Source organism: Ciconia boyciana, chromosome 2 (assembly GCF_034638445.1).
Source record: "Ciconia boyciana chromosome 2, ASM3463844v1, whole genome shotgun sequence".
Lineage (NCBI taxonomy): Eukaryota > Metazoa > Chordata > Aves > Ciconiiformes > Ciconiidae > Ciconia > Ciconia boyciana.
This window is the reverse complement of record NC_132935.1, coordinates 157,661,005-157,677,083: the sequence shown is the minus strand read 5'-3', so window position 1 is coordinate 157,677,083 and position 16,079 is coordinate 157,661,005. Positions and strand designations below refer to the sequence as shown.

The 16,079-nt window shown below is 35.2% G+C and overlaps 1 protein-coding gene across 1 annotated transcript in view; it reads right to left on the bottom strand.

The window, feature by feature from the left end:
• VIPR2 (vasoactive intestinal peptide receptor 2) overlaps positions 1 to 16,079 on the bottom strand; it is a 64,225-nt gene that overhangs the window by 29,447 nt on the left and 18,699 nt on the right. The window contains exon 4 of the mRNA XM_072854691.1: positions 13,522 to 13,619. Coding sequence (XP_072710792.1) covers positions 13,522 to 13,619 — 98 coding nt within the window. The remainder of the gene's footprint in view (positions 1 to 13,521; positions 13,620 to 16,079) is intronic.

Here is a 16,079-nt window from a genome sequence, read left to right as displayed (position 1 = left end):
ACCCCACCCCACCAGTGAGTAGGCTGGGGGTGCACAAGAATTTGGGAGGGGACACGGCTGGGACAGCTGACCCCAACTGACCAAAGGGACATTCCATACCATATGATGTCATGGTCAGCCATAAAAGCTGAGGAAAGGAGGAGGAAGCAGGGGACATTTGGAGTTATGACATTTGTCTTCCCAAGTAACCATTACGCGTGATGGAGCCCTGCTTTCCTGGAGATGGCTGAACGCCTGCCTGCTGGTGGGAAGCAGTGAATGAATGCCTTATTTTGCTTTGCTTGCACACGCAGCTTTGGCTTTACCTGTTAAACTGTCTTTATCTCAACCCACGAGTTTTCTCACTTTTACCCTTCCAATTCTCTTCCCTATCCCACTGTGGGGGAGTGAGTGAGCAGCTGTGTGAGTCTGAGCTGCTGGCTGGGGTTAACCCACAACAGCCTTTAACCCCTTTTTCTGCAGATCTTGTGAAGAACTCTGCACACATATGATACACAGGAATTATTAGGAAGCTGACAGTACTAGAAACATTGTTATTTTCATGCAGGGATCCTTAAAAATATTTGAATTAATAAAATACATTTAGCTTACAATAAAGATATTAGCAATTTTGATTATATAATTCTCTTGCTAGTGACTACTTATCCCACATTTACATGAGAGATCAAAGAGTCTGGCAACTATAAGAAGTAATTTCAACGTGCACATTTCCTTTCAACAATAGAAAGTAGCTATTCTTGAACATGTTTGACATTTTTGAGAACTCACTACTCAAGTCCTTGGCTTCTACCTGACACTGAATATAACATTAGTTTCTCAAAAATGAGTCATAACATCCTTTACTATTAATTCATCCAAAGGATTTCTGTATCTACTGTAGGGAGTGGATTTCAAAGACTGTACTGTGGCAATATGTCTTTATTGTTCTGAGTGACTAACCCAGGCTGTACAACATACACAAACCCAAACATACTACACGTCTTACTATCACATACAATGATTCAGTTAAGCTCTATCAGCACCTTTACACTTAATGTCTTAAATGTCTTAAATCATAGTCAAAAGTGTGCATCCTGCTCATCAGTATAGAATACCTCAAGTCTTTAATATTCATTCTCTCCTTTCAAATACATAAAGGAAACCAAATAGAGAATAACATCATTCTAGCTATAAAATATCTAAACAATAAAACCCCATTATCAAATTGCCTTTTTTTGCTGGCCAGACTAAATAAAGCAAAGGTACAAACTCACTACACTGAAGTGAACATGCCAGATTTAGCACCAGCTGATTTCAGATCAGTACATGAGATAAGAACAGCTTTGCTGGCTATCATGGATGATAATTTATTACCAAGTAAGAGAGGATAGAGATCTGTTCTCATCTGCCAAGATCCCACTTGCAACATTTTACATCACCAAAAGGTTTCTCCAACTTTTCTGACTTTCATAGCAACAGACATATTAGCTCCCCTCCTTACACAGCCAGAGATACTGATTATAGAATCCAGACCTGAAAAAATGCAGTCAAGAGAGACATTCAGTTCACCCTTAAGTAGACATCACCGTTCGGTCAACACAAGTTCCACTGTCATAATGAACAAACCGTACCTACTTGCCTAAATGTAGTCACCTAGTACTACTCGAGATGCCCTCGGGTATCCAAGACACCTGCATGGCAGATGTGACAAAGGACCTCTTTGCTGAAATGGCAGTGGTGAGTCAAACTAGATACCTATGTTTAGGGAATCACATCAAGCCCTGTTTCTACACACTAGTGATTAGACACATACATCTGAAGTAAATATCTAACTTAAGGAATTTTGATTTGCAAGTTAAATTTCAGCCTTCCAGGTTTTAAAATATGTGGTAAGTATGTGAATGTAAACGACTGGAAAGAATTTGATGTGGCTGACTGTATTGGCACAGACATGACTGAGAGAACCAAGAAATTTGTTCCAGCACCTGCTCTGATGTTCTGAACATGGCTGAGTCAGTGTCCACCAGATAAGAAAACCTGACACATAAGGTGAAAGGTTTCACATTTGGCTTCTACTCTGAATGGGTATGAACAAATCTGTTGTCTTCTGATCACTTCTTCTCATGCAATTATTTGCAATTCAACAAGTTTGCTGCTTATAAAAGTCACCACTTGTGTCATCATATAATTCTCTCATCTGTGTATTATATTATTATGATGTTAATAATCCTTTAAAAGGCCCAAGCATACCAGATATAGACAGAGATTGTATATTCTCCTTAATTTTTATCTTGCCTTGGAAGTTTTTGTTTAGGAAATATGTAAATTGTTTGGTGCCAAGTATATCAAATTTATATCTATGTTTAGTCTGCATTGCCTTTGCTCACTTTTTCCATATTTTTGCCCATCTTCATTTCAGAATGAATTGCGCTGCTCTTACATCATTTTCCTCCCCTCATTCCTGTCCTAGACACAGCACCGATTATACTTTCATAAATTAAGAACACAGAATCAACTGATTTACAGACTCTAACGATCCACAGTCACTATAGTCTTTAGATGGCATGCATTAAGATTTTTATAGGAATGACACTGGACCAGAAGTCATTATTGGGAAATTGCAGTCAGACCAACATTCCCATGGCAAAGCCTTGATTCTGCTTATATGTTCTGCATTGCTTCATGTCAAGAACAATTTGAACTCAATATATCTTTTACTTCCCCTTTCTCTTGGAAACCATTACACTGAGTAACAACACTGAAACTTATCTGGTTTGTGTAATTCAATTGAGTATTTTTTCCTTTTTTTGTGGAATAATTTTTTTTGAGATCTCTATAAAGTTGATTTTAGGATAAGCAATTTTGCCTTCCTGTAAATGTTTGCCATGCTCAGGAATGCAGAGTCCCTGTTTACTTCCTCAAAAGAATCACAGAATCATTAAGGTTGGAAAAGACCTCTAAGATCATCTAATCCAACCGTCAACCCAACACCTCCATGCCTACTAAACCATGTCCCAAAGTGCCATGTCTACACAGATTTTGAACTCCTCCAGGGATGGTGACTCCACCACCTCTCTGGGCAGCCTGTTCCAATGCTTGACCACCCGTTCAGTAAAGAAATTTTTCCTAATACCCAGTCTAAACCTCCCCTGGTGCAACTTGAGGCCATTTCCTCTCATCCTATCTCTTGTTACCTGGGAGAAGAGACTGACACCCACCTCTCTACAACCTCCTTTCAGGTAGCTGTTGAGAGCGATAAGGTCTCCCCTCAGCCTCCTTTTCTCCAGACTAAACAATCCCAGTTCCCTCAGCCGCTCCTCATCAGACTTCTGCTCTAGACCCTTCACCAGCTTCGTTGCCCTTCTCTGGACACGCTCCAGCACCTCAATGTCCTTCTTGTACTGAGGGGCCCAAAACTGAACACAGGATTCAAGGTGTGGCCTCACCAGTGCCGAGTACAGGGGCAAAAAGAAGTTAGAATAAAGTGCAGGACAGTACAGTAATGAAACAGATGCACTAATAGCCACTGAATTTTGCAGGGATGAGGCCATCTGAGCTAGGTATCAAGATTCTCTTTACAACCAATGAATAGAAGCAGTAGAGTGCTATTCATGACATGATGTCACCTAAGACAGGCATCTAAAATAATTTAGATGGATAGTGAGGTAAAAACACCTACTTTTTCTTCATTAAATACGAATGGAACCTAGAGAGACTAGTGCAGATGGAGATGACAGATGTCAAAAGTTAGACAACACAACTCTGTCACAGGAGTTTCTCCACTGATTTGGTCAGCTTTCCATCAGGCAGTAAAAGCATTACAAAACTTTTTTTTAAATTTCCATTAAGATTTTTTCCTTTATTATTTTTTTCCACCTTATTTTGAAGGCCAACATCTGAAGTCTGGCATTTATTTTTGCTTTTATTTGGAATTTTGCCAACTGAGGTCCAACTTTCATGGGATTTCTGATACCACAAGTCTGTTTTCTCAGTAATAGTATCATGAGGAAAAAATATAACATATTCTTTTAAAACCTTTCAAATAACTACTGGTGACTAGGTGAAATGAATAAGGTAAGACTCATTTAGCTTAATATATGTAACAGTGGGATATAATCTTTCTAAAAGGTAGGCAACTCAACAGAATTAGTCATTGTCTCCCAAGAGGGGGTCAGTCAATGGAGAAGAACAGACTCTTCTACACTATGATTCATGTGCTTCGTTGTGGTTGTAGCAATTCAAAGAAATTAGGATGATATGATTTCCATCCGCGCTCCAAAGACTAGATCTCCTTTGACTGTAGAGAAGGCATAGGCTGTCTGGATTAAATGCAGATGAATACATTGTACAATCTAGTCAGATGAAATTCATCTGACTTGTAATTCTACTCATGTAAAACTACATATTTTTTGCTTACAGTTCAAAAATCTCAGTTTTGTGATGGGTCCTTACATTAGCAGCCATCATACTATTACTAATAACTGCACACAGTCCTAGTGATGCCTGCATGTAACATAATGAGCATGTATCTCAAAATTGCTAAAGACTAATGAAGAAGAAACCAGTAGTGCTTGGTACAGAGAAATTACAGGGAAGTGAGGTAGGAGGCAGTTTTGAAGGGTAATTTACTAAAAGGTCAGGTGTCAGAAGCTACTGATTAAGCTATGCTTTAAATACTGTTTTCCCACGGAAATATATAAAAATTGTGGATTTTAATCTTGTGTTGCACCATTCTCACAACAGATAGGGGCTTTAATATGTATATACAGCTATGTATGCATGCAGACGACGTATACTTTATAAGTCAGTTAGAAATTAAGGTAATTCAAGTAAACCTAATTTCAATAAAATTAAATACAATGTTCGTCAATTCAGCTTACTTCAAAACCACATAGTTAAACTGATTAAAGTTTTTGGGTAGCAGAGTTTGAGCCTTAGTCTTTTTAATTAATTTATTCTGTTGTAATTTACATTCGTTCAAAGCAAGACACTGGTCAAAAGGAGCTTTCATTCTCACCAGGTCTAAAATGAGCACAGAGCACATAGTGTGCACAGCTCCAATTCTAGCTGCTGTAAACTGCAGATGTTATTTTTGTTCAAAATATCCTGTGCTTTTCTCTTAAAGGATATCTTGCAGAAGACAGTACTGCAGAATGATTTGATAGTACGTTAAAGAAAACCAAGATGTTAATTTCAAATTTGTTGGTTTTTAATAGCGTCCATATGTTGCATTTGTTTGAGGAAGTTTCGATAAAAACATTAAGAGTTAAAAGCTCTTCTGTAACACATTTTTTATCTTACAATCAATGTCTCAGAGCTATGTCTACTCTTAATACCTCACTGTATAACTTGCCTTTTTGACTTGTACCCTCTATTTCCTGAGATGTGAATCTAAACTCAAATAAGTAGAGGGAGAGAGAACAATATAATTGAAAGGTATTTTTTGCCTGATGGACTCCTTCCCTTATGAATAAAATACTATCTGCTGGTTTTACCAATAAAGTATACTGCAGGAAGTTCTTGACTGACCTGTCTGTCATAATGCCTCCACAATGTCCTGGAGAGTTTATATCTAATTCATAACCCCTCGGTGCTGGTGGTTAAGTGGACAAATTGTTCCTTTCGGGTCTGCTCTTGACTGGCCTGGCTAGACTATGATCTGCCATCATGCTGCCAAGTTAACCAACTTTGGAGGCTGTCAGTTTGCAAAGACATCAAATAAACAGACAAAAAGAATAACAGAAAAAAATGAAGGACGTTATTTTAAAAACATTGTTCATAAACATTCAAAGAGAAGGAAGCAGCTTAAATGGATTTGTAGGCAGTCTCAGAATTCAACACAAATTTATCTAACAGCATTTCTGAGATTATTTTTATGTGTAAGGAGTAAATTTCCAAAGTCAGTAGTAAAAGCATCTGCTAAAGGGAATGGTGAGTGGTCCAGAAGTCCCTGAAGGCAATAAAGGATTCCCACTAGAGTCATCCTTTACTCCAGTTCTCTCATGCTTCAGCTATTATCAACTGGCAACTGAGATGATCTCAGTCCTTCGAAAGCATCTAATGGCCAGTTCTATAGCACTGGCAAGAAATACAGGAGCCATTATATTTACATTCTCCCAAGAGTCATGCCCTCTATATATAAGCCATGTGTCGGCTCTTGAAGTAGATGGAACTATACCAACTATATTCAATATGTTCACAGAATTCAAAGTTGAAAGGTCCTTCACCTTGTCAATTTTTGAAGGCATCATAAAACCCCATTATTCAAGTTGGGAGCTGGCTATTGTCTAATAACTCCAACTGTGGATGCAGACGCATAAATTGCATTTAACTGCATAAAATTACCAAAATTGTTGCCATCTATAAACAAACTTGTATGGCAGGTGTTGATATTACAGAATTAAAAAATATTACTTTAAATATTTTTCAGCCATTAGACTATATAATAAGAGAGTGTTTTGTACTTTGGCATAAAGAAAGTAGCTATAGTTCAAACAGCATTGGGTCAATTGAAACATGCCAAACAAAAAAGTTGGACTTGTTTAATTTTTTTATCTTTCCATACCATCTTGAAAAATCTGTCTAGATTTGATTTCAGAAAAACTCCATTGACTGAATCTTTTGAAATTGGACCCATCTTACTTGTATCTGATTTCAGAATTCTTAAATGAAGGAAACAAAGGTGAAACCCCACATGAACTTTCTAACAAAGCATCAGTTGTCCAGCCACACTGATGTAACTGTGCCTTTAATTTAGCCTTTAGCTATGTACTGTGAGCTTGACAGTAACTGTCAGGCAGCCTGGATGTAAAATGACTCCTGTCATTTCTACCCACTAGAGAGAATAGAAGACGTTGTCTTCCTCCACAAGAAACACATTATTTAAAATAATGTTTCTGGCATTCTGTACGCACGCATGACCCCTACAACAAATAGTCTGACTAAAATCAAAACAAGAATCCTGTGTACTTTTAGTCCAGCACAATAGCTGTCAGTGTCAGCAGGACTGAATCTATCTATCTGCTGGCCTTTCATCTGCCAAACGGACAAGCATGGAGGTGTCAGTCAGGATTGAAGGTAATCAGCCAAGAGTACTTTGACATTACCTTAATACTGACCATGGTCATTTTGTTCAAACTAAGTACAAGCAAATAAGAAATAATTACACAATTGAAATTATTTTATCATACAACACAGATTTTTAGTTATTCTCTATTCTACACTTGAAATTGTGGCTAATGAGCACATTTCCTTCTTTCAGACCATTTTACTGGTCTAGTATTATAATGGTCAGAAATTTTAAATGTTTTAAAATTTTCTACTGATCAAAAATTAATCCTGCTTCTCAAACTATTGCAAAGTTAAGTAAACACCACTACATTTTGAATCCATTGCGTCAAAAATTATAATTATTTAAATTCAGTTGTTATTATTTTAAAAAACAAGCAAAAATTTTAGAAGATTAGCATGAAGCACGTTATCAGACCCATCATCAAAGAGGATGCAATCATACTGCTACTTAAATTTCCTGTATGAGTGTAAATAGAAGTGTCTTAATTTGCCTGTAAGACCTCTATAACTCCTAGTGACTCAACAAAAAAATTGGCAAATGGTGTTCTGAAATTATATGTTTATTACATATACACACAACCCCCATAAAGACAAAGAATTAAAATCTGCATTATGTTGTCGTAGTTGAAAACCAGGAAATTACTTTAGATTAATATTGACTTAGTTATAGCTATTAAATATTTGTCACTACTCTGTATTTTACACAGTACCATTTAGAAACAAACTCTTTAGATTATATTGCTGCAAAAGAAACAGGCAACGTAATACCAAATCTGGTAACACATAAAAATCAATGTCTTTTATGTAATTAGCCATAATTACAGGTTTAATTACATAATTAAACCATAATTAGCCAGTTCTCAATTAAACTTTAGCTTTAACCTCTGAACTTAATAAAAAATTTGCAAGATTGGCAGGAGTAAAATGAGTACAAACAAGGTATGGATTGACCAAAATGGAATTTAAAACTAAATTATATTTTTAAAAGATTTTAACACAGAGTAAATATCAAAACCATTTAGATTTTGTAACTGTATTCAAAGCATAAGCTGATTCGAGTCATGCATATGAAACTGAAATGCCATTATGAAATTGAAATTGAAATAACATGAAATTTTCTGTATGTCTAACAAAAATAGTGCTTTTGCAACAGTAGTAAGAACAGCTGGCCTCTGCAAAATAGTCACATGATTATCTGAGCAATACTGATTCCAAAACTGAAATCCAACAATTTAGTTGTAAAGTTTTGAGGAAAATATTCAAATTACAGTCACTAAACTAAACTCAATAGGCAGTTAGGCACAGCAAAAATCAGTGGCTTATGATTTTCAGAACAATTTTATGGAAATGTTTACAGAATCTGTAACTGCTTTTTAGACTATAAAGACCTAATCCTAAAATGTTTCCTCTTTTTTGTGGCTACCTAATGTTAACAGGTTTTAAAAGAGTACGAAAAAACACACATGTAGAAATAAATTGGATTAGTACAAGTTTGTGTAATTAATGTTACCTTCAATACACCTTTTTGTAAAATCTATTCTTACGCACACTTGTGTTTTGTTTTCTTAGAACAGACACCTTTTTCTGCTAATGTTTCCTTTAAAGTTAGTTTCATGTTATTTTTACTAAGTTCAGGAGACAGAAGTCTTCTGTTTATTTACAGAACAGACATAGCACAGAAGCTTCCTAGGCAAAGTTGACAGTTACCCAGTGGCTCTTTCAACCTCAGCCTTGGTTTGGAAGGACCTCTAGGGGTGAGAGAGTAATTCAGTGCTGAAGGACAAAACGCTCTGAAGAAAGTTGAGGGCTTGATTCTTTGTCCAAAGGAGTTTTACTATTGACCAGATGTCACCCTTAACTTAAAAGAAAAACCCACACCTCTTTATTCATTTAAACAAAAATATAATTGATCACTACTAAAGTATTTACCATCATTATCATCCCAAGTGACTCTTCATTTTGTTTATTCTGTGGGCGAGTATATTCCTGTAATACTGTATGTAAGAGAGTCTGGTATTCACAGATATGATTGCTTACAAGTATATAAAAATTGGCGGTCTTACATTTTCATGATGCATGTGTAAAAGTACATTCCATAATATCCACATATTCATACTAGAAGAACATATCAGAAAACCTTAAACCATATAAACACTGTAAAACTGGGCCTAGCAAATTAGTTCAGTGCTTTAGAAACACTGAAACGAGCAAATGCAAATAGAAGTGGAATAAAGAACCCTCGTTCTTTCCTGTTGCAAAATGAACTTCAACAACACCGTAGCAATTTCTAAAATCTTGTAGTTCTTACTTATAAGAGAATAAATATAAGCTGGGATAAAGAGATGGATTACATGTTGTGGACAATTTACTTTTTTCTTATCAGGCACCTCCACACTTTTTTAAATGGTGCAGAGCAAAATGGAATTCACTAAAAATATATGTAATAAAATTGGTATTCCTCATGGTATTTAACAATGTTTAAGCAAGTAATTAATGATATCCCCTTTCCGACAGGTTTTGCCTACAATTCACCTTAAGCATAAACATCACCCAAAAAAGATAAGACCAGTATTGCCTTAAGTATCCCTTAATAATAGTAGCATCATTAAGTAATGAAGAATGCAGAATGTAACATAAGTAAATATAGCATGACGTACAGGCACACAGAAAAAGCATTGGTAGATGGCTGCCCTGCATTACATTTTGTTGAGAAGGAAGGATTCAATTTAGACTCAATACAACCAATCCATTAGTCCAGTGCAATGATCCACTTCACAGACAGTAGTAATGCATCTGTTTTCTAAAGGCAGCTAGAGACATTTAAGACAGTGTTTCTTTGTGTCAGTCCTGACCTTACTGCCTCGACTCCACTTGTCATGGGCAGTGTACCTCATTTGGGTAGTGGGTAGCACACCCAGGATGTTATCTCTGACAGCAGCCTAAGAGTGAACGCTTCAGGAAACTGGCCAAATAGGGGAATACTTCTTCCGTAGATGACGCTTCTACTTATGCAACAAGCTGCAACATTTAACAGCCCTGAGGATCTTTCTCTCTGTGAATTTGTCTTTGTACGACCCTATGCATTCAAATCACATAGCCTGTAACTTGTATATATTGGTTTTTGTGTGATCTAATAAACCTCAGGCCAATCCACGCTAAGATTAGACAACACTGTATTAACTGACCCAGTCATTATTTTAAGTAAGGTGGACACATTTCAGTCCTTTACATTCGACAGGCATCTTGCCATTTATTAATAATGTTGACAGAGAGTTTAATATGCTCTGAGGACAGCTAGGACACAGCTCTAGCTTGTTCAGTCCAGACAGAAGATGTAAAAATATGTCCACATGAAAGGAAAGATTGTGGTGAGGGTTGGGTTGGGTTAACACACCTTGACATGTGTTTCTAGCATGGTTTATTCGTTTTCCCATTGTGCTGCCATGACCTCAACAGAAATATAAAAGGAAGAAAAAGACACTTATTTGACGAATCTAAAATGTGATCTTGAAGGTTAGCAGTAACTAGTTTACTTATAGGAAAGAGACTGGAAGTATATAATAAAGGTTTAGATCTACAATTTGATGGGATAACAACATACAGATAGTTTGTTCAGACACTGTCATACTTGTCAAATTGGTCCCCTATAAATACAGACAGGAGCACTAAAGAATACTAACAGAAGATCTAACACAAAATAAAACATTCTATTTAAGGGTGCTGTATCAGGAACTTATAGTTAATTTCAAAATGTTAGGCAAATCATTTCTTTTTATAGAACCTACTAATACACCATTTGACATGGAATAAAAACTGAACGTTTTAACTCTGAGTAAAATCAATGCAAACTGTGGAAGCAGACAAGTTCTTTCATACCCTGAACAATATCACTGAGCTCGGCAGAGAAATAATAGATGACATGCTTATAGTATTTTTAAATAAGCTTTCTCATTTCAGTGCATTTTCAGCATAAAAATTTGGTACCTATTAATAAATTCCCTGTTCACTATTTGCTCACCAATCTCTATTGTTTAAACCTTCTCTAGAATATTCAAAACTGCCCAAAATAGATGCATATCTGGAGAGATATATATGTCTGTGTGTATGCACGTACATATATATAAATAAATATAAAATATGTATAGAAATAAGTCCCCTTTGAAGTAAAGATACAAGTCCATATCCTAAAAGACAGCAAAAAAAAGGAATAAATATTTAATTGGATCTATAATGGAAATTCATTCAGCAGTGAAGATGCAGGCACCAGACTGACACCAAAGACAGTTTCTACCTACTCCTTTAACATTGTCTTCAGAGAAAGCATACAGAAGAAAATTTAAGACTTACCATAAGAAAAGTATTTTGCCACCTTCTCTAAAATATTATCTCCTTAGTCACTGTAACCTTGAGGGCAACCTCACACATCACCCACAAATCACATTGTTGCATGATATTTTTGTGTCCAAAGCATTTTCTATCCAAATACTTAGGATTTCATTTTTAGTTCTTTTTGTTGAAATCCTAGGTCAAATAAAAATGAACTGATTTACGTTGAGTAAAGATTTTTTGTTTTGAGGTGCTACTAAAAGCTGCCTAGTGCTTTGAGTGCCAAGACCGAATTCAAGAAAACATCTTCTTTCTGTGTAACAGTTGGCTGATGCAGAACCTTAAATGCCTCCTGAAATCTCACAACTGCATGATACTTGCATTTTTTATATTGTCTCCCATGAAGAGATGGATTTAAATATATGCTTTCCTGTTTCCCTTTTCAGATTTTATTCTGATAATCTTTGTCCTTTCTTTAACTACAAAATATATCATATTTGCACAGGAACAGCTTATCTTCTGACAAGCTAGCACTATTGTATCCACTTTTTGACTTGTCAGCTTTAAGTTTAGAAAAGAATTATTGTCTTGTCCCATTGAAATAACCAGTTTATGATCTTCAGGCAAAGAATACTCCCTGAGCAATGACACTGGTACGTGAGAAAAAACGGACAGGGCCCTTGGGCCATGTTTCTTGAAATGCAATCAGTGCGTGCATTTCCCCTTCCCCTCCCTGCAACATGTTATGCATTTATTCTGTATGCTATCTATGTTAGAGATCTATGATACTCTATCTATTGTACTTTTGTTAACCATTTTTTCAGTACCTGCTTTCCACATCTCTGTTCTGATTTTTAATCTTCACTGGTTTATTATCTGCTCTTTTCCAGGCTTTTGTAAATGTTGCTACTACTTCCTATATCCAGTTTCTCTAGGTTCATTCCTGCAAGTATAGTCAACTTGCATTTCATTCTTCTCCCTCAAATTACTAATGAATATGTCAAACAAGAACTGCCTTTCTATTATATTAGTTCATCTGCTAATTAAGTACTTCTCACTACTTGAAATATTATCTTTTGTTAATTTGAATTTTTAAGCCTTGACCCATTTTCACTCCACATGACAATGTCTGGGTTGAATGACAGTGTTTTAAAATGGCTGTTTTAGCAGTAATGTGTGTGCATCCCCAAGCTGTCCGATGATACCAATGTTTTAGAATGTGTCTTCAGAAAAGTTGGGAAAACAACTTTATTCATTTTATTTATTATCTATTTTCAACTACAGGAATGGCTGGGCTTTTAAATACAGAAAGAGACGGCAAGAACTGCATGTCTTAGCTAGAATGCCAGCACATCTCTGCAAACCAGACAGAACAGGTCTGCTAGAGCTATTCCACACATACTAGAATTCAGAAAAACCCAACCAGCCAAGCATCTTTATTCATGAGAGGACTTCATATGTTCATGATAACAAGAGTTTTACTGACACTATGAGCTCATCCTTGTAAACAAAATCTTGCTCAGCAGAAAAACAGATAGAAAATAGGTAAAACGTGATGGAAAAAGTACTTCCCTCAACAAAAAGAACAAGAAATAGGATCTGCAAAGTGAACAAATTTGTTTTTCCATTTATACTGTATTTAAGATCTCTTGATAGCTTTTTGAACCACTTCTAATTGCTAAAGCAATTTAAAGTCCAATATAAATATGCAATAATTCCAATGACCTAAATTCATTCTATTTTACTTACATCTTAAACACATACCAGCAATCAAGTGGTGCATGTATTATTAACAGATTATTACAGTATTAGGATTTGTTATAATAGAAACTTCTGGAAATAACACAATGAAAAACATACTGTGCATAAGCCCAGTAACATTGCAATATTAGAAATACAGATGCATTACTGCAATTACCAACTGTTATAGCCTTGAGTTTCAAACAGTTACTGAATTCTACATTTCTGATTTTATCTTGTATGACATTTGCAATCCAAGCATATGGCAATCAATGCTACCAAAAATTACTGCAGGTCTCCATTAATTCTGATAAGAGTAAAATGGGAATTATTTAGAAGCAAAATGTGTCTGATAGCTGTATGGAACACTGGCATCTAAATGAATAGAAAAAGTATTTTTCCTACCTTATAATCATCCTCATAGTCATTATATCCACAAGTACTAAAGATGTCAGGAAAAATATCTGACCATCCATTACTCGTACAATTTTTGCTAATATTTCCTGTAAAACAAAATTTGAGAGTTTAAATCAGAAAGATCCAAAAGTCTCCTCATCAACGAATCTTTAGACAACCTAACTTTGTCATTCTCTGTTAACATCCTGTATTTCCTAGCACTCCTGTTAAAGCAACCCAGCCATTTCCTTTCATGTGCTCTTCATTCATATTACTTTGGCTTTTACTCTTGCTCTGAGTTGTCTTTGCACTAAACAAAAATGATTTTTTCGTTGGAACTGAGAAGTTGACTCTTTTCCCAGATGAATTCATGCAGATGAGATTGGGGCAACCCATGATTCTACTCCTTAATCTAATCAGTATGAACTAATGTTCATATAATATGGAACAGCTTCAATAGGAGAAAACTGAAGAGTCTGATGTCAGAATAAAGAATAGTCATTGAAATTATTATAACTTACTCTTACAATGTTAAATCATAAGCAACTTCCCCTCACCTTTCTTACAGCAATTTTTATATCCATGATACTTGAAATCTATAACAACATACTGCTTTAGTTTGGAGTTTACCACTGGTCTTTAACTGACTTAAAGATGCCTGTTTTTCACCACACAAGAACAAATTTATGTGTCACAGATCAACTTTGGCCAAGAAAAACCAAATGTGTTTATATACATTCCAAACTAAAGCTTTTGTGATTTTTATCTTGCTAATTGGTTACTGGAATTTCTTCTTTGTATAAAGTCTTCAGTGGAAAGTTGTAAATATCCTACAAACGGTTGATCAACCAACAACCAAATCTTTCTAGCTTATAACAAGGCCTTGACCTCAAACCACAGTGTCTCCTCAAACAACAGGACCATTTCTGCCATTTGGCATAGACATGGCATTTTTTAAGGAAAATGTAACCTATTTATACACTCTGAAGAGTCTTCACTTCAAAAGTACATTGAGATTCTCTGACTAGGCAGAGCAGGGGAATGTGTTAACAGAACCACAAATTACGTCAAAGCCAGTTTTGCAAGAAAAAGATTTTATGTACTCAAGATGCTGAAGTATTTTCTACTGTAAGTACTGTAAGGGGTCTTCTAACTTAAAGATAGTTAGGCCATGTTCTATGGAAGACATTGTTTACTTCTACACCATTGTTCCATGCAATTAAATATTTCAGATGTCAACCTCATTTAAAACCTATAACTTGAAAAAATTCACAGAATAACTTTCTGATACTCATATACTTACATCGTCATGTACAATACAGAAAAAACATTATAGGATAATATGATTGGTTTTACAGTAAAAACTCATTTAATATAAAGTTACTAATATTCAATAGAGAACTAATTATGTGGTATGCTTAAACTATAACCTTGACCATCACAGAAGAAATGAAGAGCCAGTTCTCCAAAAGTTGTAAAGATGAGATGACAACTACTTTCTTAAATTCACAATTTAAATTAAGAAATCCTTTAAAGAATTGATGGTATTTAAAAGCCTACTTATAATTTGGAATACTTCCATACTTCCATAAAACTCTAGATCATCTTGGAGTAGAATTTTAATTCCTCTTAAACTATGAAAAAACTAAAACATACAACTCACAAATCTGGCTAAATAAAAAGAGTTCGATTTCTTGTTTAAAGATATTTTTATAATTTTCTGCCATAAGAATCAAGTGAATTTGAAATGTGCTGTGTATGAATTAAATAAATTACATATTCCTGAGAATTATCAAATTATAAAGGTGCTGAGATATTTGGTTAGATATTAATTGAATCAACCATGCAAGATGTTTGCTGTCTTCCTTCTCTGAAATTATAGAAAGACAAGATTTAAAAAATCCTCTTAATTGAACAGGTACCTCTAAAAAACCATCCTGTTAGTTCCACAAGCAAGAAGTAAACAGGTAGCTATGAAAAAAGCTGTATATGGGAAAATTATAGCAAACTATAAAAAGGAAGTAATCTTATAAAAAGGAAGTGATCTTTCAGTCTTGAAGACGCCATGCCCAAGTGAGGTAGATTTGTAATGCATTGTGAAGGTTTCAGACTTAAGTATTTATTACAGTTGTTTTATAGGAAAATTAAAATGTTATTGTAATATAAGATACTAACAGTTGCTAAATTTCAAACATCCAAACTCGAGGGAGAGCGTGCATGCTCTAGTTTTTGGCAAATAGATAGAAGCAGTGTGATTCAATTCATATTTTGAATTTTTGTTATTTATTAGTTTGCCTTGTTTCATTACAACACCTTAATATCTTTGTTTGAGTCATTTGAATACTTTTACAGATTTCACAAGATTTAGTGAAGATTACACATACTTTCCCCTTTATAAACTGTTTAGACTATCCATGATAAACCAGTCAGGATTCACCAGCCCCAGGAATGAAAACCTTTGCTCATCTGTAGATTGTTTTAGTTATCTATTTTTTACTGGAACAAGACTTAATCAAAAGTTTTGAGAATAAAGGTATTTTAGTCATACCCCAACGTAGCCTCTATGT